This window comes from Mustela putorius, unplaced genomic scaffold (assembly GCF_011764305.1).
Source record: "Mustela putorius furo isolate JIRA1106 unplaced genomic scaffold, ASM1176430v1.1 tig00003853_pilon_pilon_pilon, whole genome shotgun sequence".
Taxonomy (NCBI): Eukaryota; Metazoa; Chordata; class Mammalia; order Carnivora; family Mustelidae; genus Mustela; species Mustela putorius.
This window is the reverse complement of record NW_025422005.1, coordinates 37746142-37772053: the sequence shown is the minus strand read 5'-3', so window position 1 is coordinate 37772053 and position 25912 is coordinate 37746142. Positions and strand designations below refer to the sequence as shown.

Here is a 25912-nt window from a genome sequence, read left to right as displayed (position 1 = left end):
ATGTATTTATTTTCTATTTTTCTTCTTGTATTCTGCTCTCCAAAGACTAGGCTTCATGTATTCTCCATCTTCTGAAGACTTACATGTCAGTCCTTATCTTTGACCTCTCTTGTGAGCTATGGCTCCCCTTTTTCTTTTACTTTTTTTCTCTTAAGTTTATAGTCTTTCATTGTCCACTAACCTTATTAATATGAAAAATTAAAAACATACTAAGAGTGGTGAGAATGGGACAATGAAGTCCAATATACCTATTGTCCAGTTTCAACAATTTTCAACACATTATCAGTTTTATTACATGTGCACTCTGCCACTTAAAGTAATTGTGGTTATCTTTAAAAGCACATCTTTACATCATTTTACCACAGGTATTCTAGCTACACATACACGCATACCACTATGCTGGTATCATGCAAGGAAATTAATTATTTCTTAATAATATCAAATATGTAGTCATTATGAAGATTTCCCCACTTGTCACCAAAACATCTTTTTACAGTTGGTTTGCTAAAATCAGAATCCAATCAAGGTATAGTTCATACTCTATGTATCAGTGTTTACCTCTTGAATCTTTTTCTCTGTATTTGTGCCCCTCACTTTTTTTTTTTAAGATTTTATTTTTAAGTAATCTGCATAGCCATCGTGGGGCTCAAACCTACAACCCCAACGTCAAGAGTCACACGCTCCACCGACTGAGCCAGCCAGGCACCCCTTTACTGCTGTGAATTTACTAGAAAAACCAAGTCCTTTAGAATATCCTTTAACTTAGATTGACTGATTGCTTCCTTAAAGGGCTGTTGAGTTGTTTATTACTGTATTATGTAAACTGATAATTAGATCTAGAGGTTTGATTAGATCTAGAGGTTTAATTTTTGGCAAGAATCCTTCAGAGTTGATTCTGTGTACTTGTTGTAAAATATCAAGTTGTATATGAGTCTGATGGTCTTAAGTTTAGTGATGTTAAAATTGATGATTTAGCTCCAGGCAGTACCAGCCTGATTCTTCCATTGCAAAGTTCCTCATCAGTCTTTCCTCAAGTAACTTTGAGATCTGTCTTTTAAGTAGGGATTACAAAGTGTGATTTTCCTAATATTGTCACCTTCTGTATTTATTAGCTGGAATTCCTCTGTAAAAGAAATCTTCTTTATTAGCAATTTGTTTACTCTGAAACATAGTTCTTCAAGAAAGCCAGAGTCATTCTTCTCTTCTTCCCTTATAGTAATAGCTTTAGTGAGGCATAATTTGCATATCACAAAATTCATCATTGTAATTGTACTTAAATGATTTCTAGAAAATTTATGCAGTTGTGAACCATCCTCACGATTCAATTTGTGATACTGCCATGACCCAAAAATTTCCCTAATGGTCATCTACCAGCATTCCTTATGGCCACTTCCCATCCCCAACAACCACAGATCTATTTTCCCTCTTTGCCTTTTCTAGAAATTTCATGTGTATAGATTCATATAATATATAGCCTATTGTGTCTGGCTTCTTTCACTTAAAATAATATTTTTGAGGGAGAAGGGGGTGGGATTATGGACACTGGGGAGGGTATGTGCTTTGGTGAGTGCTGTGAAGTGTATAAACCTGGTGATTCACAGACCTGTACCCCTGGGGATAAAAATATATGTTTATAAAAAATAAAAATTTAATAAATAAATAAATAAATAAAGTGGGTCTGTCCACTAAGCCATAAAAAAAAATAATAATATTTTTGAGATCTATCCATGTTGTTTTATGTATTAGTACTTCATTCCTCTTTATTGACAAGGTAGTATTCTATTGTATGAAATTTATTTCCCTTTCCAAAACTCCAAAACATTAGAGTGAAATTAAAGATCAGCTAAAAAAAGCAAATGAAATGACACAGCATGTTTATAGATCAGAGATAGTTCATGAAGGCAGTTCTTCTAAAAATTTTTTCTACATTTAACATTATTTCTATTTTATGGACATTTGGATGAGCATTGCATTATTTCTAGTTTTTGGCTCTTATGAACAGTATTGCTATGAATATATGGCTATAAGCTGGATTGTATAATGTTTAACTTTTTAAAAGATTTTATTTATTTATTTGCGAGAGAGAGTAAGACAGTGAGGAAGAGCATTAGGGAAGAGGAGGGGCAGAGGGAGGGGGAGTAGCAGGCTCCCTCCTGAGCCGGGATCCTAGGGCCATGACCTGAGCAGAAGGCAGACAATCAACTGAGCCACCCAGGCGCCCCTGTGTTTAACTTTTTTTTTTCTTTCCATTTTTTAAAAATTTAATTTCTTTTCAGTGTAACAGAATTCATTGTTTATGCACCACACCCAGTGCTCCATACAATACGTGCCCTCCGTAATACCCACCACCAGGCTCCCCCAACCTCCTACCCTCCACCCCTTCAAAACCCTCAGATTGTTTTTCAGAGCCCATAGTCTCTCATGGTTCATTTCCCCCTCCAATTTCCCTCAACTCCCTTCTCCTCTCCATCTCCCCATGTCCTCCGTGTTATTTCCTTTGCTCCACAAATAAGTGAAACCATATGATAATTAACTCTCTCTGCTTGATTTATTTCACTCAGCATAATCTCTTCCAGTCCCGTCCATGTTTCCATGTTGCTACAAAAGTTGGGTATTCATCCTTTCTGATGGAGGCATAATACTCCATAGTGTATATGGACCACATCTTCCTTATCCATTCATCCATTGAAGGACATCTTGGTTCTTCCCACAGTTTGGCGACTGTGGCCATTGTTGCTATAAACATTGGGGTACAGATGGCCCTTCTTTTCACTAAATTTGTATCTTTGGAGGTAAATACCCATAGTGCAATTACAGGGTCATAGGGAAGCTCTATTTTTAATTTTTTGAGGAATATCCACTCTGTTTTCCAAAGTGGCTGCACCAACTTGCACACCCACCAACAGTGTAAGAGGGTTTCCCTTTCTCACATCCTCTCCCACACACGTTGTTTCCTGTCTTGCTAATTTTGGCCATTCTAACTGGTGTTAGGTGGTATCTCAATGTGGTTTTAATTTGAATCTCCCTGATGGCTAGTGATGATGAACATTTTTTCATGTGTCTGATAGCCATTTGTACGTATTCATTGGAGAAGTGTCTGTTCATATCTTCTGCCCATTTTTTGATATGATTATCTGTTTTGTGTGTGTTGAGTTTGAGAAGTTCTTTATAGATCCTGGATATCAGCCTTTTGTCTGTACTGTCATTTGCAAATATCTTCTCCCATTCCGTGGGTTGCCTCTTTGTTCTGTTGACTGTTTCCTTTGCTGTGCAGAAGCTTTTGATCTTGATGCAGTCCCAAAAGTTCATTTTTGCTTTGGTTTCCTTTGCCTTTGGAGACATATCTTGAAAGAAGTTGCTGTGGCTGATATCGAAGAGGTTACTGCCTATGTTCTTCTCTAGGATTCTGATGGATTCCTGTCTCACATTGAGGTCTTTTATCCATTTAGAGTTTATCTTTGTGTACGGTGTAAGAGAATGCTCGAGTTTCATTCTTCTACATATAGCTGCCCAGTTTTCCCAGCACCATTTATTGAAGAGACTGTCTTTTTTCCACTGTATATTTTTTCCTGTTTTGTCGAAGATTATTTGACCATAGAGTTGAGCGTCCATATCTGGTCTCTCTACTCTGTTCCACTGGTCTATGTGTCTGTTTTTATGCCAGTACCATGCTGTCTTGGTGATCACAGCTTTGTAGTGAAGCTTGAAATCAGGTAACGTGGTGCCGCCAGCTTTATTTTTGCTTTTCAACATTTCCTTAGAAATTCGGGGTCTCTTCTGATTCCATACAAATTTTAGGATTATTTGCTCCAGCTCTTTGAAAAATACTGGTGGAATTTTGATTGGAATGGCATTAAAAGTATAGATTGCTCTAGGCAGTATAGACGTTTTAACAATGTTTATTCTTCTGATCCAAGAGCATGGAATGGTCTTCCATCCTTTTGTATCTTCTTCAGTTTCTTTCATGAGTGTTCTATAGTTCCTCGAGTACAGATCCTTTACCTCTTTGGTTAGGTTTATTCCCAGGTATCTTATGGTTCTTGGTGCTATAGTAAATGGAATCGATTCTCTAATTTTCCTTTCTGTATTTTCATTGTTAGTGTATAAGAAAGCCACTGATTTCTGTACATTGACTTTGTATCCTACCACGTTACTGAATTGCTGTATGAGTTTTAGTAGTTTGGGGGTGGAGTCTTTTGGGTTTTCCATATGAAGAATGATGTCATCTGCGAAGAGAGAGAGTTTGACTTCTTCATTGCCAGTCTGGATACCTGTTTAATTTGTATTCTCTTCTCTTAAGTTTCTTCTAGTTTCTTGGGCTCTGTCCTAGCTTTCTGGTTTCTTGGGCTCTGAACTCTGGGTGGTCAGTTTCTATAGTTCTTACAGGTTGCCAGACTACCGTCTTTGGGACTTACCTTAAACCTTTTGAATTCACCAACTACTAGAATGGGCTAGCATTTGCCCAGTTTCAGCTATTTTTCTCAAATTGACCTGTGCTTCCCAGTGAGCACCTGCTGGCTATTTTGGGGATCTCTTCCCAGGTCCTTTAGATTGCCCCTTACTTCCTTCTGCTTCCCTGAATAGATAGATGGTGATGTCCATGGGTTTTGTGACTGTGAGTGGTTTGTAGAGATATCTTATCACCTTACTTTTTTTTTTTTTTTTTTTAAGATTTTATTTATTTGTCAGAGAGAGCGAGCGGGAGCGAGCACAGGCAGACAGAGTGGAAGGCAGAGTCAGACGGAGAAGCAGGCTCCCTGCAGAGCAAGGAGCCCGATATGGGACTCGATCCCAGGACGCTGGGATCATGACCTGAGCCGAAGGCAGCTGCTTAACCAACTGAGCCACCCAGGCGTCCCACCTTACTTTTTTATAAATGTTGTCCATAGGTTTATGGTTTTGCTATGTAATTGCTGCGTCTGTTTTTATGAGGGGATTTGGGAAAACAAACTCTGGTGCTTCTGCTTTTATTTTCTGCTTTGTGTTTTTGTTTCTGCCTTTCATATTAGAGGATGTCATCAAATTATTGGCCATCTGTTCATATTTGAAGAGCAGAAGACTAGTATGCTTTTAGAAATTATATGCCAAAGATGCCTGGCACTACTAATTACTGAATCTGTTGGGGTTCCTCCTCGATGGAGATTGTCAGTATGGACTTTCAAGTTAAGATAATTTCTCTGGGTCATCTTATTGGAAAACTTAGGATTCGGCATCTTTTTATGTCTTTTCTCTTTAGCTGGTCATGTTCAGTAGAAAAATAAGTTATATCTTTCTCCTAGAGGCTATAAACTTGGCTACTACTGATTTTAGAACCTTGTGGAAGAACCAGCTGTGGTAAAGTATCAATATGTAGCCCAGACTCTTCATCTACCTGTTTTTAGATAGTACCCCTGCTATCAATGATATCTGCTGTTTCCATTCCAAGGACAACAATGAGCAGGACAAGGATGACTAATCTTCCCTCTTGCCTCATCTTCCCTCCCTCCCTTCCACCCTTTTCTCCCTGTCCCACCCTCTCCAAAAAATAAACTTCCAAACTTACCTGCTTGGATATGAGGAAAGACAGTTTCCTAGCAGTGTACACTGAAGGAAGGATCTGGGTTTTTGACTGCTTCTTAAACTTTCAGCTGCTCTGGCTTTTAGCCCCATTGATTCTGTCATTTCCAGAGGTACCTGGCACCACCAATTACTAAATCTGTTATTACTAAATCTGTTAGGAATTCCTGAGTATAACATGGATTGCTTCTAAGATTTCCTGTCTATTGGCTTAAGATCCTTTCTCCTGTTAACTCAGTTACCACTTCTGTTCAAATTGTTTCCTCTCAGGTTTTGCCATTGAGAGAGAGAGAAAGAGAGAGAGAGGAGTGTGTGTGTGTGTGTGTGTGTGTGTGTGTGTGTGTGTGTGTGTTTGTTTGATCTTTTGTTTTTTTATTGAGGGTTCAGAAGGGAACATAGCTAATGTGTATGTTTAACCTACCATGTTTAACTCAAGCATCTATTTATAGTTCTTTGAAATATTGCAGTGTGAGGGATGCCTGGGTGGCTCAGTTGATTAACCATCTGCCTTCAGCGCAGATCATGATCCCAGGGTCCTCAGATCAAGTCCCATGTTGGCCTCCTTGCTCAGTGGGGAGCCTGCTTCTCCCTCTGCCTGCTCTGTCTGCCACTCCCCCTGCTTATGGTCTCTCTAAAAAGTAAGTAAATAACATCTTAAAGAAAAAAAAAAAGGAAATTGCATTACAGTGTGTATACCTGTGTAATCAGAAGAAATAGAGCATTGCTAGAACTTATATCACCCTTAATCGCTATTTCCTCTCTATTTCACAAAAGAATTTCCATTTTAATGTCTAATATAATTTAGCTTTGTGTATTTTGGAACACTAAATAAATGGAGTCATACTGTGTGAATTCTTTTGTGCCTGACTTTGTTGCTCAGCATTTTGCTTGAGAAATTTATCTGTGGTGTTGTAACTAATCCATTCATCTTTACTGCTGTATAATATTTTATTACATGACTCTACTCCAATTTATTTATTCTGTTCTTTGTGGACATTGATGGGCATTTAGGTTACTAGTTTTTGCTAATATTTTAAAAGATTTTATTTACTTATTTGACAGAGAGAGAGATCACAAGTAGGCATAGAGGCAGGCAGAGAGAGAGGGGAAATCAGGCTCCCGATCAAGCGGAGAGCCCGATGGGGGGCTCTATCCCAGGACCCTGAGATCATGACCCAAGTGGAAGGCAGAGGCTTAACCCACTGAGCCACCCAGGTGCCCTGCTATTTTGAATAATGTTGCTGTGAGCATTTCTGATTACATGACTTGGTGCTCATGAGCATGCATTTCTATTTGGTGTATACATAGAAGTAGAATTGTAGTGTCTTAGGGTCAACATGAGCAGACATTGCCAAACAGTTTCAGTGTTGTTCTACCAGTATACACTCTGCCATGGATGAAAGTAGTTCTCCATGTCTTTCCCAACTCCTGGCATTGCTGGACTATTTCATTTTAGTTATTATAATGGGTGAATAATGGTTTTATTGGGCATTTATCTGAAGACAAATCAGGTAGACCAATTCTTTATTTATTTACCAATCTTTCTGGACACCTTTTTATAATATATGTGAAGTGTTTTATTCATTTCTGTATCAGATTTTCTTATTAATTTGTAGGAATGTTCTATATTTTCTAGTTACAAATCCTCTGTTAGTTTCCTGTAATGCAGTATCTTCTACTCTGTGGCTTGCATTTTTTATCTATTAGTTGTTCTTTTGATGCACAAATTACTTTTAAGATAGCCTAATTTAATAATGTAGTTTGAGTTATTAATTTTTTTTTATGCTTAGTGCTTTTTTTTTTTTTTTTGGTCATGTTTAAGAATTCTTTTTTTTGGGCGCCTGGGTGGCTCAGTGGGTTAAGCCGCTGCCTTCGGCTCAGGTCATGATCTCAGAGTCCTGGGATCGAGTCCCGCATCGGGCGCTCTGCTCAGCGGAGAGCCTGCTTCCCTCTCTCTCTCTCTCTGGCTGCCTCTCCGTCTACTTGTGATTTCTCTCTGTCAAATTAATAAATAAAATCTTAAAAAAAAAAAGAATTCTTTTTTTTTAAGATTTTATTTATTTATTTGACAGAAAGAGATCATGAGTAGGCAGAGGCAGGCAGAGAGAGAGAGAGGAGGAAACAGGCTCCCCGCTGAGCAGAAGGCTGGACGTGCAGGGCTCCATCCAAGGACCCTGGGATCATGACCCGAGCCGAAGGCAGAGGCTTTAACCCTCTGAGCCAGCCAGGCACCCCATGTTTAAGAATTCTTCATTTATTTACCAATCTTTCTGGATACCTTTTTATAATATGTGTGAAGTGTTTTGTTCATTTCTGTATCAGGTTTTCTTATTAATTTGTAGGAATGTTCTATATTTTCTAGTTACAAATCCTCTGTTAGTTACCTGTGATGCAGTATCTTCTACTCTGTGGCTTGCATTCTACTCTGTGGCCTACCCTATGTTATGAAGATGCTCTTCTATCTTCTGTCTTCTAATCTAAAAACCTTATACCTTTACTTTTTACATTTATATTTATACTTTACCTGGATTTCATTTTTATCTATGGTTTGAAGTAGGGATAAAATTTCATTTTTATTTTATATATGTGTGTGTAAAATGCTATTTGGCGAAAAAACTTTTCTTATTCTCATCACTCTATAATGTTACTTTATCATAAATTAAGTGCCTCCATATATGCAATTTTTTTTCTAGAGTCTCTGCCCTGTTTCATGGGTCTGTTTGTCCATTCTTGCGTATATACTATGCTTTCTTAATTACTGTAGTTTCAGTTTTGATATCTGGTAGTTTGAGTCCTCCAGGTTTATAATTTTTGAAAATTATCTTATCTATTTTTTTGTGTTGTGTCTAATGTACTAATTTTAACCCTGTGTACTCATCAGTGATTAGTGACATCTGTGTATATCAGTAATGACCATTCACCAAGACTTAGTGTTTCCATTGCCGAAAAAGGTTTCTGTGTGCCTCTACCAGTCAGTGCTCCCCTCAAAATAATCACTATTCTGACTTTTATCAACATTGATTATTTTTGTCTATTCTTGACCTTCATATAAATTAAATCATAGAATATATTTCTTTGATATGGCTCATATCTGTGTGAATCATCTGTGTTGTTTGTCTCAGTAAACCATTCTTTTTTATTTCCCTTTGGTATTCCACTGTATGACTATACTATAATTTATTCATTTTTCTATCAGGATTATTTTTAGTCTTGGATTTTGATGAATAAAGCTACTATGGGTATTTTTATAAATATTTTGGTAACCATATATATTCATTCTCTTGGTGTAGTCTTAGGAGTAGAATTTTTGGGTCATAGATTAGGTATATAATTAGTTTAGTTAATAATGCTTAACAGTTTCCCAAAAATAACTATAACTATTCCTAGTTGTTTGGTGTATTGGACATTGTATGTGAAAAATTGTAGAAAAAAATGGGGGCATGGCATCATGCTATCTTTCTCCAGATAACTTTTCTTTGCTTTTATTTGCCTGTTCTAGGCGACAAGTAACTGGCAATCCTTGATCATGTCAGTCTGATGTCACTAATTAAGGTCATTTGAAGCCAGGTTTCAGTCCTTGTCAAAACCAGGTTATTTCCAGTTCATCTTTGTTCCTGGGCCCTTTCAGGAGCTTAAGTATAAAAAATGTATGAAAACCTCTCCTTGTTGGTAAGCTCTACAGTCATATTTTGCTTCTAGGTCTGCAAGACCATCAAAATCTCAGCTGAATTTATCAAGTTCTTCATGTGGAATTAACAGATGCCCTTAGAGAGAAAAAAACTCCAATATCTGGTTCATCCTCCTGGATTTTTCTTCTTCTCCAGGATTTTGGCACTGTAATTCTTCACAGCCTTATTTGCTTCTCTGTGCTTTCAAGCAGATTTTTAAAAATAGTTTGACCAGATTTTTAAAAAATCTTCTTAGTAGGATGATTGGTCTGCTTTGTATAAATTGCCATTGTCAGAAGCAAAAATCTGTTCTCCATTAATATCCTTTCTACCTTCATCCTGTCTCTGTGTACTCTCCCATTTCTTTTTTCCTCCATTATGTCTGTTTATTCTAAGTGTATATTATTTGGCTGATACTGTGTGGTTAATTATTAGAGCTTTCTGTGATCATATTTTTTTTAAAGATTTTATTTATTTACTTGACAGTGAGACAGAGAGCACAAGCAGGCAGAATGGCAGGCAGAGGGAGAGGGAGAAGCCTTCTTCCCCCTGAGCAGGGAGCCTGATGCGGGACTCGATCCCAGGACCCTGATATTCCCATCTTAAGAAAATATATTCCCTGCCTTCATACTCACCCCCATCTAGCTACTGTCTGATTCTTTATTTTACTCCTCATTCAAAATACAGTTTCCTCATCTAACATTTGTATTGTAAGTCTCACTTTTTAGTTCCAGTAGGCTGTAAAGGAAAACAGTACAGACTTTGAAGACCATTAGAGCCAAGATCATGACCTGAGCCAAAGGCAGACATTTAATGACTGAGCCACCCAGGCGCCCCTGTAATCCATATTTTAATTTGATATACACATATTCATATTCCTACATGTTAGTTTTGTGGATGTACTTAGAATCATGTTTCAGGGTCTAAGATAAATCTCTTTGAATTTTAATTTTAATTGTACTTTGGGACAAGTGGCATTTTTACATTATTCATTCTTCCCATTTAGATATGCAATGTTTATTGACTTACTTAAATTTGTTTTCCTTCTGTCTATTACTAAGGTTTTGGGGGGATATATGTGTGCACACACGCACCTGTGTATGTATGTATATGTGTGTGTACTTGCCATATAGATCTTGTGTTTATTTTGACTGTTATATATTCTGTGGCTTTTGGGAATAAAGCTTTTACCCAATTTTCTTTTCTTTTTTTCCTTCCTTTTGTGTGTGCGCACACGTGTGTGTGTGTGTGTGTGTGTCTGATATACAGGGAGGTGACCAAAAAATATTTATCTCATTTCCAATCATTTTGCTGAACTTTCATATCGAGTCTGATGTCTTTTGTTCTATTTAAAATATTTATTCATGATTCATTTAAATATCTTTAAAAAATATTGTTAATTTGTATTGAAATTTGAGCACATGGCCTATAATACTACTACTTAGAATTTACTGATATTTTTTCCCTGGGCATCTAGGATAGAGATCAAATAAAAACATGGCATGGGTGCTAAAAAAGGTATGTTCTCTCTGTGTTGGCTACAACATTTGAAACTTTCTGTATCATATTTTACCTTATATATTTCATTAAGCCAGATATTACATCGAGGCTGACATACAGGAGATTCTTCATGAAGGGTCATAGCTAACATTTGCCTTCCTGGCTTTTATTCTAGCTGAGTTTGGTGTTGCTGATTGACCCTCATGACCTTCAGATTGGTACCAACATAAGTTGCTTCTCAGTGCTACCTTTTAGTCTTTTTACTTCTTGGAGAATTTCTTGTCTAATTTCTCTTATAGGATACTCCAAGCATTTAAACTTCAACATTCTTAAGATGAACAGATGACCCTACTTCCTACATTGCCAACCAAAATTGAGGTTATAGTAGTGATCTACCTTCCTTGTCCTAAGTCACCTACATTATTAGTCATTTTTATCTTATTTCTCCTGGTATTAGAGTTTTTCTGCTCAGTGTTTTTCTATCTGCTTGTCCCCTTACCTGTCTCCTTATGCCATCTCTAGTGTCTTGGTCACTAGATTCTTTTTTTAAACAGATTTATTTATCTGAGAGAAAGAGAGAGAGCACATGCATGCGAGCAGGGCTGCGGGCAGACAGAGTGAGAGAAACTCAAGCTGACTCCATACTGATTGCAGAGCCCAAGGCAGTGCTCAGTCTCACAACCCTGAGAGCACAACCTGAGTCAGAACCAAAAGTCAACGCTTAACTGACTGTGCCACCAAGCACCCCTCAGTCATTAAATATTTTTAATTCCTCCTGTATCTTCAACTTCTCTCTTTTTGTGAACGCTCACCCCATATAAACATGCTGTATATTCCCATCTTAAGAAAATATATTCCCTGCCTTCATACTCACCCCCATCTAGCTACTGTCTGATTCTTTATTTTACTCCTCATTCAAAATACAGTTTCCTCATCTAACATTTGTATTGTAAGTCTCACTTTTTAGTTCCAGTAGGCTGTAAAGGAAAACAGTACAGACTTTGAAGACCATTAGAGCCAAGATAAAATCTCAGCTCAGGAATTTAGGATCTTTGGAAACCTTAACCTTTAGGCTCTGTGTCTTATCTGAAGGGGAGCACTGACTTCTTAAGGTTGTTTTGAGGACTAGTGTGAAGCTCATAGAAACTTAGTTCTGGCAAACAAGATATTCTCTAGATGGTAGTAAATACTACTGTTATTTTGACTACCCTTATCCTTTTTTTAAAGGTATATTTTCTGGTTTGTAATCATGTTTTTCAAGTAGTTGAGGTTGCAGAATAAGTGACCTCAGGAAAATACAGTGTTGGTATGTATAGAAAATTAAGACAGCTTATCCCAGTCTTGTTAAATGTGTTTGATTCTAACAAAATTCATTTTATTTTCTAGAAGACAGGACTTTTCTTGGTGGTCAAGAATTAGAATTATTTTGAGTACAATAGATCAAGTTTCTTAAAAGCCTAGCTCTTATTTTAGCACCACGTTTAGCATTAATCCTTTTCTGTTTTTCCGCCTATTGGAAAAGGGATGAAAAACAGCATGGTGTAGTCATAGAATGTGCAATGTGATTCAAGGGATTATAGTAAAGTTCTCTTACACAAAAGTTGCTTATCCACTGACCTATCATAAGAACTGGAATTTTTTTCCAGCTTTTTGATTGCCTATGCAGACTCCGTAACTCCGAGAGAATATAGGGGATTCAGAAATAAATCAAATATAGGCCCATTTTAGTAAAAGAAGAATGAGACATATAAATAAATAAGCAGAATATTTGCATAAGTGGATTATGTACTGGATTGGAGGAGATTAGAGCTGTTGTATGAGGCAGTCACATGGAAGTTGATATTACTCAAAATTATGACAAAGTCCTGTGTTTGAAGGGACGATTTCCAATCGTCTTCAGTGAAAAGTGATAGGGACCAGAGGTTTAGAAATTGTAATAAGAAAGAAGATGAATGGTTGACAAAATCAGATGATAAAGACTAAAAGGAGATGACTAATTTCTTGGTAAGAGTCCTCCTGTAAAAACTTTTTTCCCCCCAGTTTTATTGGGAAATAATTGGCATACATCATTGTATCAGTTTAAGGTGTACAACATGATGGTTTGGCTTATGTATAATGTGAAACGATTACTATGTTGGGCTTATTTTATTTGTTTTATTTATTTTAGAGAGGGAGTGCGCACACCTGAGTGTGCACTGAGCTGAGTGTGTGGTTGGGAAGGGCAGAGACAGAGGGGAGAGAGGATCTTAAGCAGACTCTGTGCTTAGTGCAGAACCAATGGGGGGCTGGATCCCATGACCCTGAGATCATGACCTAATTGAAACCAAGAGTCAGCTGCTTAACAGAATGCACCACTCAGGCCCCCCTACCATGAGAGGTTTAGTTAGCATCCATTATATAGATACAATACAAAGAAAAGGACAGAAAATTTCTCTTGTGATGAGAACTCTTAGGATTGACTCTCTCAACAGTATTCCTGTATGTCATACAGCAGTGGTAATGGCAGTCATCATTTGTACATCACATCCCCAGTACTTACTTATATTTATAACTTGACCACCTTCTTCCATTTATCCTTCCCCCACCACCTGCCTCTGGTAACCACAAATATGATCTCTTTTTAGAGTTTGGTGGGGTTTTTTTCTTTTTGTTTCTAATTCCGTATAGAAATGAGATCATAGAGTATTTGTCTTTCTCTGTCTGACATATTTCATTTTGCGTAATGTTTTCAACATCTATCCGTGTCATTCCAAATGGTAGGATTTCTTCTTTTTTATGGATGAACAGTATTCCATTGTATAATTTCTTCAGATTTAGTGGAAAAGGCAGAAGAGAACTTTAACAAAACAGTATAATGGGAGTTTTCATGGCGATGCTTTTAGAGCACACACACAACTTTCTTTAATCAAAAATACTTTAAAAAACCTTTTTATTAAGAGAAAATTTAATAAATATACAAAAGTAAACAAAAGAGAAAAATAGACACCCCTGACTTATCACTCAGTTCAGTAGTTATCAACTCATGGCTAATGTTTTATATCTATCTCCCCCCTTCTTTTAGAATATTTTGAAGTAAATCACTTTTTTAAATTGCTTTTTTTTTTTAAAGATTTTGTTTATTTAAGATAAAGAGTGAGTAAGAGAGAGAGAGAGAGAGCATGAGTTGAGGGAGGACAGAGAGAGAGGGAGCAGCAGACTCTCCATTGAGCAGGGAGCCTGATATGGGGCTCGATCCCAGGACCCTGGCATCATGACCTGAACTGAAGGTAGATGCTTAAGTGACTGATCCACCCACATGCCCCTATACCCTTTTTTAGATCATCACTTTTTTTTTTTAGATTATTTTGAAGTAAATCTCAGACATCATATGACTTTATCTATAAATACCAATATCTAAAATGTAGGTTTTGGATAGATAGCCTGTTTGTTTGTTTGTTTGTTTGTTTTTGAGCTTCTTGCCATGTTTTGGTATCAAGGTTTTCCTGAGCTTATAAGACAAGTTGAGAAGTGTTCTTTCTTTTATGGCCCTTGAAAGAGTGTGTATAGGGGCACCTGGGTGGCTCAGTGGGTTAAAGCCTCTGCCTTTGGCTCGGGTCGTGATCCCAGGGTCCTGGGATCGAGCCCCACATCAGGCTGTCTGTTGGGTAGGGAGCCTGTTTCCCCGTCTCTCTCTCTGCCTGCCTCTCTGCCTACTTGTGATCTCTGTCTGTCAAATAAATAAATAAAATCTTTAAAAAAAAAAGAGTGTGTACATAATTGGCATATTTTCTAACTTAGAAGTTTGAAAGAATTCACCAGTGAAGTCACTGACTTAGTGTTTTGTTGTCGCCGTTGTTGTTGCTGTTGTTAGGTTTTAACTAACAAATTGTGTGTATCTCTACATATATATATATATATGTGTGTGTGTGTGTGTGTATGTGTATTTGCCCATATACATATGTGTATATGCATGTGTACATATATTAAAAACCATTTCATTTTTCTATATAGAAGTTTTAAGTTTTCTTTTGGTAGAAACTTGTTTGTTTTTTTTTTAATAAGGAAGATCATTTTGAAGTAAACGTCAAGATTGGATCAGATATGGGTATCTAAAATAAAGGAACAACTTTACCTCACACCAAAAAATACCAGTTTCTTACCATCATCAAATATCCACTCAGTTAACATTTCGCCAATTGTATTATAATTGTTCAGTCATTTTTGTTTGAATTATGATTCAGATCAGGTACCTTCAATACATTCAGTAGCATGGATGTATTCATAATGTCTTATTAGAATTTTTGAATATCTCTATCTCTTTTAATTCCTGATATTAGTAATTTGTGTCTTCTCTCTTTTCTCTTGACCAGTGTTACTATGTATTCATCAGCTAATGAATTGAATCTTTTATTATTTTGATCCTTTTCTTGGACGATTTCTCTCTTTTCTAGCGCAGCCAAGCCAGAAGGGTTTTTTTGTTTATTTTGTTTTGTTTTACTTTATATATTATATATTATGTCTTTGTAGTTATTTTTTATATATTATGCCTTTATTTGTATTTTTGTTTTCTATCTTTATATGTCCTTGTATTTTATGTGTGTGTCTTGCAAGCAGATTTGAAAATAGTTTTCTTTCTTTAAAAATACAATCTGAAAAAAATTTTAAATAAAAATAAAAATTCAATCTGTCTTTTAATTGGCTGATTTAGACTTTTTCTTACAATGTGTGATATAATTATAGAAACTGGAAACAGGCCATTAGTTATCAGGGGTTAGGGATGGGTTTGGGGAGGAAGGTGGGTGTGATTACAGATGTGATGCAGCCCTTCTGTATCTTGACTGTGGTGGTGAACACAAACCTACAGATCCAACAGAAGTATATAGACCTAAATATAGGCACACACTCACACAGAAATGAATACAAATAAAACTGGAGATATCTAAAAAAAACAGTGGATTGTATCAGTGTCACTGTGGTTGTGATATATTTTACTATAGTAGTCCCCCCTTATGTTGGGTTTTGCTTTCCATGGTTTCAGTTACCTACAGTCCAGTAGCACATGATCCTCCATCTGACCTGTTATTGTCAGAAGGTCAATAGTAACCTAACACTATCATTCACCTCACTTCAGTAATACCCTAACAATCATTCACCTCACTTCATCTTATCATAGTTATTTTATCATCTCACATCATCACAAGAAGAATGGTGAATACAGTACAATAAGATATTTTGAGAGAGGGAGAAAGATCACTTTCACATAATTATAGTATTTGTTATAATTTTTCTATTTTATTATTACTTATTGTTAATCTCTTACTATACCTAATTTATAAATTAAACTTTATTAAAGGTATGTATATACAGGAAAAAACATAGTAAATATAGGGATCAGGGCTGTCCATGATTACAGGCACCCACTGGGGATCTTGGAATATATCCCCCACAAATAAGAGGGGACCATCGTGTATTTTTGCATTGGGGGAGAATGGGTAAAAAGTATATGTAGTATTATTTCTGTCTTGCTTCTTACTGCATGTGAATCTTCATCTCAAAATAAAAAGTTTACATAAAAAATGTATTTACTGATATATTTTGGTTTAAATCTACCATAATATTTACTTTTTATTTGTTCTGATTATTGATTTTTATTGTTCTTCTTTTTTTCTTCTATTTTCTGCTCTTTTATTTCTACTCTTTCATTAATTTGGAAGTACATGTTCTTTACTATTTTGTTTTTTTCAGTGGTTACCATAGAGATTGAACAATGCATGCTTTACTTATCAAACCCTAATATATATATTTTTATATTTACCTTTTCTAGGAGTGGAGAAGCTTAAAGCTCCTTGACTTCATTTATGTCCCTTCTAGATTTTATGTGTTTTTTCTGTCCTGCATTTTAGATTAGTATGCAGTTAAACTACACAAAATATTATTGTTATCGTTATATCAGCATCATCTTTTCACTTTACCACTGTATTTTACCTTTTTGGTTGTTCTTTATTTCCTTTGTTTTTGAGCTTCTTTCTCAGTTTAATGCTTTTTTTCTGAAGAAAATTCTTTCACAGTTCCTTTCTCGGTGGTCTTTTGGTGATGGGTTATCTTTTTTTTTTTTTTTTAATTTGAAATGTCTTTATTTTTTCTTAATTTTTGAAGGGTAGTTTTGCTGAACTTGGAATTATTGCCTCCTAGCTCTTAGAACATACTGATTTCATTCCCTAAGTTTTTGTTGAAAAATCATCTGTCAATTTTATTGTTATTTTGTTAAAGGTATTCTGTCATTGTCCACTGGCTACTTTTAATATTCTCTTACGTCTTTTTTTCCTGTAGTTTTACTTTGATGTGCCCAACTCTGCATATATTTGTTTATGTATGTGTATGTATATTTTAAAATATATTCCACTCAGTGTTTGTATCTTGATATCTTTCTTAAAATAAATTCTCCGGCATTAACCTTTCAAATATTGCTTTTGTCCCTTTCTCTTCTTTCCTTTTACAAATCCAGTTACACATTGTCAGACCTCTTACTGTATCCATTTTTCCCCTTTTTTTATGTTCCCTATCCTTTTCGCTTTCTGTGTTTTACTCAAGGTACTTGTGTCTTCTAATTCTGTTGAGCTCTCCAGGGTCATTTATAATCTGATAAATATACCTGTTATGGGTTTTTTTGTTCTTTTTGTATTTTTCAGTTTAAAAATGTCCCCGTGGTTCTTTATAATAGTTTCTAGTTCTCAACTAACATTCTCAACCTTGCATTTTATTTTATTAAATGCATTAAGCATATTTTAAGACCCAGTCTGATAGCTAATTTTTCTGGATCTCTTGTTGACCTGTTTTTGTTGTCTGTTACTTTTCTTATTTTCTATCCCAGTTTTCATTTTTCCTGTATACTTGGTCAGTTTTCATTGATTGTCAGACTTCAAATGTAAACATTTTTGCAATAATTTAAAAGCTTAGATGATAGTATTTTCTTTTAGAAAAGATTTATGATTGGGATTTGGCAGATATCTAGGGGGCATTAACAATTCTGGACCACCTTTATTTGGACAGGATTTGGGATAATTCAAATTTAGCCCTTAGTTCCTAGTTGGCTGTCCTGGTTCATTTGGGTTGCTATAGTAAAATACCATAGACTAGGTGCCTTATAAACTATAAAAGTTTTTTTCTTACAGTTCTGGAGGCTGGGAAGTCTCAGATCAAGGTGACTGGTGTTTGGTGAGAGTTCCCTCTCTATTTGTAGATAGCCGTCTTCTCTCTGTATCCTCATTTGACAGAATTAGAAAGGAAGCTCTCTGGGGTTTCTTTTTAAAATCTCATTATAAGGATTTGCCCTACCTCTCAAAGGCCTCAACTCTAAAAGCACATTGAGGACTAGGATTTCAGTATATTAATTTTGGGGAGAATATAAGCATTCAGTATATAGTGTTGGCTATCTATTTTTGGTTTACTCTTTACCCTTGTAGTTTATCTTTTCAAGATCTAATCTTACAGCCTAGCCAGTTTGTTAGGCCATCATCTCTTACCAGCATACCTCCCCTCCTGCCTCTTTCCAAGGGCATGAAGGGCACGATACTCCAATTTTTCATCCTTTACTTCATGAATTTATCAAAAGCTATGTTCAGCTTCTCAGTCTCTAAGCTACCTCTATCGGGACTGTCAGATATCTAAAAAGAAAAGCAGCCTCAAATGCCTCAAATTATTTCTCTGTTTCCTTCTTCTATTGAGTTTCAGACATTGTGTTTTTACTACCTTTTTATGTCTCTCGTGCTTTCATTGTTTACCTTTTTAAGTTGATTTTTGCAAAAGGGTTATTTTTCAAACACCTGATCTCTCAGATTACCCTGCTATGTTCTGCTTAAAGCTTTTGAACTTTTAGTATAGTCTTTTATAGCATTACCTGTAGTGCCTTCATTGTACATGTGGCTTGTAGTTATAATTTATTTGTGTGTTTATTTCCTTTAATGTTTATATTTTCAATGCAATGTAAAGTTCTTGAGGAAAAGAGCCATATCAGGTTTTTTATTTTTTTTACTTATTCCAAATTATAACCTATAGAAACTATTTAATATGTCTTCATAAATAGGACACACTGGTATTGGGTCAAACGATTGAGACTTTCCTTGGATGATAATGGCAGAATTTAAAGAAAGAGATGATGCCTTTTTCATGGGTCCTGGAAGGGGAGACGAGACACAGTTCATCTTCATCTTTTATTCTTATTTTTATAAATGTATTATAAAATACTTCAGGTGTATTAAAAATACAAGGAGGTATATAATATATCCTGTTTTCCTCACAGCACTGCTTAAGAAATAAGACATAATTTATATTCATAAAGATATATAGAGAGCCCAGAAATAGACCCCCTCCAAAATATAATCAACTGACTTTGATAAAAGAGCAAAGGCAATACAGAGGAACAAAGATAGTTTTTGTTGCTACAACACTTAGGCATCCAAATGAGATAAAAGGAATCCAGATACAGACAAAATACCCTTAACAAAAATTAACTCAAAATGGATCATAGACCTAATTGTAAATGCAAAACCATAAAACTGTTAGAAGATAACATAGGAAGAAACCTAGATGACCTTGAGTACAACAATGCCCTTTTAGGGGCAACTCCAAAGATAACATCCATGAAAGAAATAATCGATATGCTGGATTTCATTTAAATTAAAAATTTCTACTCAGAGAAAGACAATATGAAGAGAATTAAAAGATAAACCACAAATTAGGAGAAAATGTTTATAAAATGTTGATAAAGGACATTTATCCAAAATATACAAAGAACTTTTAAAACTCAATAATAAAATAACAAGCAACATTATTTTTAAAAATGGGCCAAAGACCTTAAAAGATACTTCATCAAAGAAGAAGATGGCAAATAAAGCATATGAAAAGATGCTCCATACCATATGTCTCTGGGGAAATCCAAATTAAAACGAGATAACACCACATTACTAGAATGGTCAAAATCCAAAATACTGACAGCACCAAATGTTGATGAGGATATTGAACAACAAGAATTCTTCTTTTATATTCTTATATATTGTGGGTAGGAATTCATAATGGAACAGCAATTTGGAGACTCTCTGGTGACTTATTACAAAACTAAACATATTCTTAACATTTAAACCAGCAACTACCCTTTTGGTATTTACCCAAAGGAGTTAAAAACTTACGTCCACATAAAAACCTGAACAAGGGTGTTTAGAGCAGCAGTTTTAACTACCAAAACTTGGAAGCAACCAAGATGCCCATAGAAGGTGAATGGATTAATAAAATGTGGTACATCCAGACAATGAGTATTATTCAGCACTTATAAGAAATGAACTATCAAGCCATGAACAACATGAAGGACACTTAAATGCATGTTATTGAGTGAAAGAAGCCAATGTGAAAAACCTGAATACTGTGTGATTATAATATGACATTCCAGAAAAGGCAAAGCTATGGGAACAGTAAGAATATCAGTGGCTGCTCGTGGGAGCAAATTGGAGTGGAGGAGAGAGATGACCAGGCAAAGCATAGAGGAAAGCCAGGAAAGTGAAAATACTATGAATGATACTGTAATGGTGGAATATGTCATTATGCATTTATTTGTCTAAACCCAGAGAGTGAGCCCCAAGGTAAGCCATGGACTTTGGGTGACTATGATGTGCCTATGGTGGCTTATCCTTATTAAAAAAAAATGTGCCATTCCTGTGAGTGCTGTTGATGGTGGGGAGGGTCTGCCTTTGTGGGGACAGGGATATGTGGGAAATCTCTGTATTTTCCTCTCAATTTTGTTGTAAACCTGAAACTGCTCTAAAAAGATAGTATTAAAAGAAAAAAAAATCAGAAAAAAAGCCCAGAGAGATCAAAGGGATAATCTCTACTATTGATTAATAAAGCCCTAAGAGACAAAGCAACCAAAAAATATACATAGTATACTAAGATATAAACATACATAAACATAAACATGTGCTAAGATATATACATAAACAAACAAATAAATATATATATAAACAAATAAACATATAAACATATATAAGCATATATAAACAGCAATTACTTTGACTTTTAGATACTCTCATGATAAAGTAACTAATTTTTGTTTATTGTTAATTTGTTTAAGGAAATTTTTCTTTAAACTTTCAGATGATACAGCATTGTTTGAGTTGATTCAACTAGTTCCACCAGGTACTGTATTATATTTTGATAAGGTAATTGATATACAAACCCATGTCAAAGAATGCTTTTAAAAAATACATATTTTTCCCTTCTTCCCAAATTAAGAACAATGTTGAGTTTCTTATATTGGTCCACTGTGCACAAATACATAAATACATAAAGATTGACATAAATTGTGTTGGGCTATATTGTTTTAAGTTGAATAAATAATAATAAAGAGAAGTGGGAAATTGTATGCTATTCTCCTAGCATATTTTGTGCCATTCATAAAAACTGACTTTGCGTTTTTGTGATTTTCCTTAAACTATATTTTTTTGCTTATAAAGTAATTATCTTTGTTTTTGTGTGTTGAGTGTTACTGGGAATGGGGGGGGTGGAATAAAACCTTAACTATTTAGTAAATATTATAAATTTCCAGGGTAGGTAAAATTAAAATTGAGATATGGAGGATAGCTTGATTTCTGTTATTTACTTCTGTGATTTTTAGGAGAATTCTATCTTAAATAATTATTCTGTGTGAAAAATGGAGAGTTATGTGTTACTGAAATTTAATAACCTTAAAGATTTTGATTATTACATATATACCTAATTTGTGTAACCACAGATTCTAGAAAATACCTTCATTTTTTTTCCAACATGTAACCTAGTGCCTTATAAGGGCAATTAGAAAAGAATGGAAGATAGAAAAAATTTATGGAGCTGATCATTACATTTTAGATTTGTAAATGTTATAACAACTTGATATGTTTACAAGCACTTTTTTCCTCTGGAACACATAGGTACTCACAAAATTTACATGAATATCTCCCTTCTATAAAAAGGGGAGGGAGAAGTAGTAATATGTACTACATTTCTGAGTAAGGAATCCATTTAACATAACTTTCTTTTAATTTTTATTTCATAGAAAAAAAATAAGGCCCTGAAGCAGAAATTTCAGTAAGGCATCAGGCACTATAAATACTGTACTTGATGATTTTATTTCTAAATAGAATATTTTGTTATAATTTGAATCATAGGGTATCTTTCTTGTAGTGGGTGAAACACTGTCTACATATGATGAAAATACACGAGATTTCATGTTCCCGGGTCCAAACCAAATTTCTGGACACCATGATTCAAACCGCCAGGTTACCATGAGGAGGATTTCTGGCCTTCGAGTAAGTGCTTACAATTTTCTGAATCAATCTGTGATGTGGGATCATTGTCAAAAACCACCACATATGCTTTAATACCTGAAATGTGAAGAACTAATTCAGAGTTTAACTTGGTTCAAAACATAATTTTTTTATGAAATTATGATGTTATTTTAAACATACTGAAATCTGAACAAAACCCATGCATCTTTCATCCAAAATTGACAAGCATTAATTTGCCTTATATCCTTAAGATTTTTCTCCTCTTTTTCTGCCTCCCACCTCCCTACTTTCCAAGTCTGTCTCTTCTTTCTTCTTTATTGTTCTCGCAAAAGAAAGACCAATAAACATTTGAAAAGATGCTCAATTTCATTAGCATATAGGGAAATCCAAACTAAAACAACCTGATGATTTCATTCTTATAGCCATAGGGTTGGTAAAATTTAATAAAATCTGACAATATTAGAAGTGTGAAAAACTCTTACATGCTGCTATGCCATGTAAGTTGGAACCACCACAATTCAGAATTATCTAGTAAAGGCAAAGATTCTCATAGCCTCTTGCCTTATAGGTATGTAACATGAAAATGTATTCTCTCTGGTATACTAAGAGCCTTCCTAGGGATGTTCATTGGTAGCATTGTTCATAATAGTGAAAAATCAAAATGATTTAAATGCTCATTGGTAAGAGTTTGGATAGATTAATTGTTGTATGTTCATGTCATGGAAATATACATTTATATGCCTAAAAGTGAAAGCAGTGCTGTGACAGCCAACTCTACCATCCTTTCCCCCAACACCTTTCAACTTTCGTTGGGTGATTTAAAAATATATTTATCCCGGAAAATGTCTTCTGCTTAGAGAAACTGAAAGAAGACCCTGCTATTTCAAAGAAGAAGAATAGCAAAAGATGTCTAGGTTGAAATAATTTGGACAAACATTTTTTTACTACCTTTATAAAATGTTAAAGCTGTATGAGTAAGGAAAGTGGGGTGATCCATGAGCCAATATGGTGAATTAAATACTTTTCCCTTGGGTCTAGGTTTATGATATACTCTGTTCTGGGAAATAGGAATTTCAGCTTGCTAGCAGTGTTAAAGTTGACTAACTAGCAAATCTATGAAAATATACTTCCTTTGGGATATTATCAGTGTCTATTAGCCATCTTCTCTATTATAAAAATCTTCAAAGAGTGTTTCAGCAAATGTATGGAAGCTTGCAATGAAAAAAATATGATTTTAAAATTATGGTGTTTTGAAAGTAATTTAAAATGCTGTATTATACCAAATTGGCAATATAAACATCGAAGTATGGACCATTAATAAGTATCTTCTTCATTTTCTTTGGGTTACTTTTATATACATTCAGGTGTTGGATTACTAAGGCAAAAAATACACACACACACATAAATATATAAATTAAGACTTCTGGTAATGGTGGTTTGAAGAGGTTGTAATTCCTCTCTCCATAAAAAAACAGGTATAAAACTGGACAAAATTATCACAAAAAACAATCTCAGAACACCGGAAACTAACTGGCAATAACTACATTATACACCTGAAACTAATATTGTACTGTATGTTAACCAACTGGAACTATATTAAAAAAAAAAAAGTGTTTATGCTTAAATAATGGCTAAAGCTTTGGATAAAAATGGCGGCCGCATGGATCTTCTTGCCTGGGACAGCTCCCATACCCTGTGAGGCCAATGAGAATTGTAGCTTCACCAATCCTGGGGTTGGGCGGAAAAATCAGAAGCTCTGCTACCAGAGAGGTCAGAATCAATTTTGAAGGGTGAGACTCCCTTCAAAATTTGAGCTCCCCAAATCCTCTGCATTTCCTAAGTGATGGGGAGCAGTAAAGGTGTCTTTTGTTACGTTAATGAGGTGACTTTTGGAAAGCTTCTCCGTAACCTAAGGATGGGGGCTGGTTGCCAGGAGGAACAACCCTGGTATTAAAGGGTTAGGACTTTAAGACCCTTGAGGCTGGAGATTGCATTAAAATACCAATGGCCAGTGATTTAATCAATCTTGCCTACGTAATAAAGCCTCCATAAAAAACCAAAGGGCCTGGGTTTAGAGAGCTCTTAGGTTGCTGGACGCATGGAGGCAGCTCCTGGGAAAGTGGTTTCCCTGGGGAAGGCATTGCTCCATGTCCCTTCCCACATACTTTGCTCCATGAATCTCTTCCATCTGTCTGTTCATCTGTATCCTTTATCATATTCTTTTGTAGTAAATTGGTAAACAGTAAACAATTTCCTGAGTTGTGTGAGCCTCTTTAGCCAGTAAATTGAACTGGGGTGGCAGTCACGGGGACCTTCAAATTATACCCAATTTGTCAGGAACACAGGTAATAACCCAGACTTGTGATTGCATCTGAAGTGGGGTAGGCACAGTCTGGTGGGACTGATTCCTTAACCTCTGGGATCTAATGCTATTGCCAGGTAGCTGGTGTCAGAACTGAGTTAAATTATAGGACCCCTACCTGGTGTCACAGAGAATTGCTTGGTGCTATTGGAAAACCTACACATTGGAATTGGTGTCAGAATCGTAAGGACAGGCAGTGTGTCTTCACTGGATTTGGATGCAGGTGGTTGAAGAAACGCCATAGCTTTGATAGGCCAATGGCAGTTTCAACTAGAGGGAACAGCCAACTAGAGGGAGCAGCCCATCTGCCAAAAGTTCACAGAATTAAGGGAGCAATAGAAAGGCTGAGATAAGCTCTCCACCCATTCCTGGCTGACTCTGAAACAATGTACATGCCACGAGACCATGAGTGCCCAGCAAAAAATGAAATTCAGTAGAAATTACAGACCTGACTATCTTTGAATGTATTCCCCAAGCCACATACAGATGATCAACGAAGAGTGGAACGTTTATAGGTAGATTGGATGACCACCAAGCCATAGATTGGATGACCACCAAGCCATGTAGACAACAGGTGAGATTCCTAGAAAGAATGGAAGAATCAAAAGATATGGCACATGTAAACTGAAGAGCCAAATGGCAGATAAAAGTCCCGTCATATCAATTATTCTATTTAAATGTATAAAACACTCCCATCAGTAGTTTATTGTCCTGGCAGATGACAGTGCACCCTTCCTCAGAATTCTTGTGACATCTGTCTGAGTCTTGAACCCATTGCTGTGGCAAGGGGTTCTTCTGGGATTAAATCTTGGCACTCTCGCAGACTACTTGACTAAACTTGAGCAAAGCACTATCATATGAAGATCTCATAGGGCTGCTGGGTACATTAATGAAACGTAAATGGTTATAGCAGTACCTGGCATGGAGAACACTCTGAAGTATGAGTGACATGCTGATGGCTGTGGAGATGATTACAGCGCTGATGTTAATCCCCCTTAAGGCTGTGGACTCCATACAAACAGCATCTGTGGCTTTCTCATCTTTGAACTTAACTCTTAGCACAGTACTTTGCATGAAGTAGGTACTTAAATGCCACTTGATTGAATTGAATGAATGAATCACATCTTACAGACTTCATAGAGGAACTGACACTTGAGATGGAGTCTAATTAATTTTATGTGTCAACTTGGTTAGGTTATGGTGCCAAATGCTAGTCTAGATGTTACTGTGAAAGTATTGTGTAGATGTAATTAATATTTACAAGCAGTTGACTTTAAGTATAGGAGATTACTATTGACAATGTAGGTGGATCTCACCCAATTAGTTGAGGCCTAAAGAGCAAAAACTGAGGTTTCCTGAACAATAAGGAATTCTGCCTCAAAACTGTTATGTAGAAATACTTCCTGAGGGGCACCTGGGTGGCTCAGTCGGTTGGGCATCAGCTTTTGGCTCAGGTCATGATCCCAGGGTCCTGGGATTGAGCCCTGTGTGGGGCTTCCTGCTCAGGAAGGAGTCTGCTTCTCCCTCTCCCTCTT

The 25912-nt window shown here is 35.9% G+C and overlaps 1 protein-coding gene across 5 annotated transcripts in view; it reads left to right on the top strand.

Moving 5' to 3' along the window:
• SPATA6 (spermatogenesis associated 6) overlaps window positions 1–25912 on the top strand; it is a 137851-nt gene that overhangs the window by 22400 nt on the left and 89539 nt on the right. For 4 of the 5 annotated variants that reach the window (XM_045064486.1, XM_045064487.1, XM_045064488.1 and 1 more), the window contains 2 exons: window positions 20847–20888; window positions 21912–22036. In XM_045064486.1, the coding sequence (XP_044920421.1) occupies window positions 20847–20888; window positions 21912–22036 (167 nt within the window). Of the gene's footprint in view, window positions 1–20823; window positions 20889–21911; window positions 22037–25912 lie in introns of all 5 variants that reach the window. The other variant, XM_045064490.1, reaches the window with a different exon arrangement.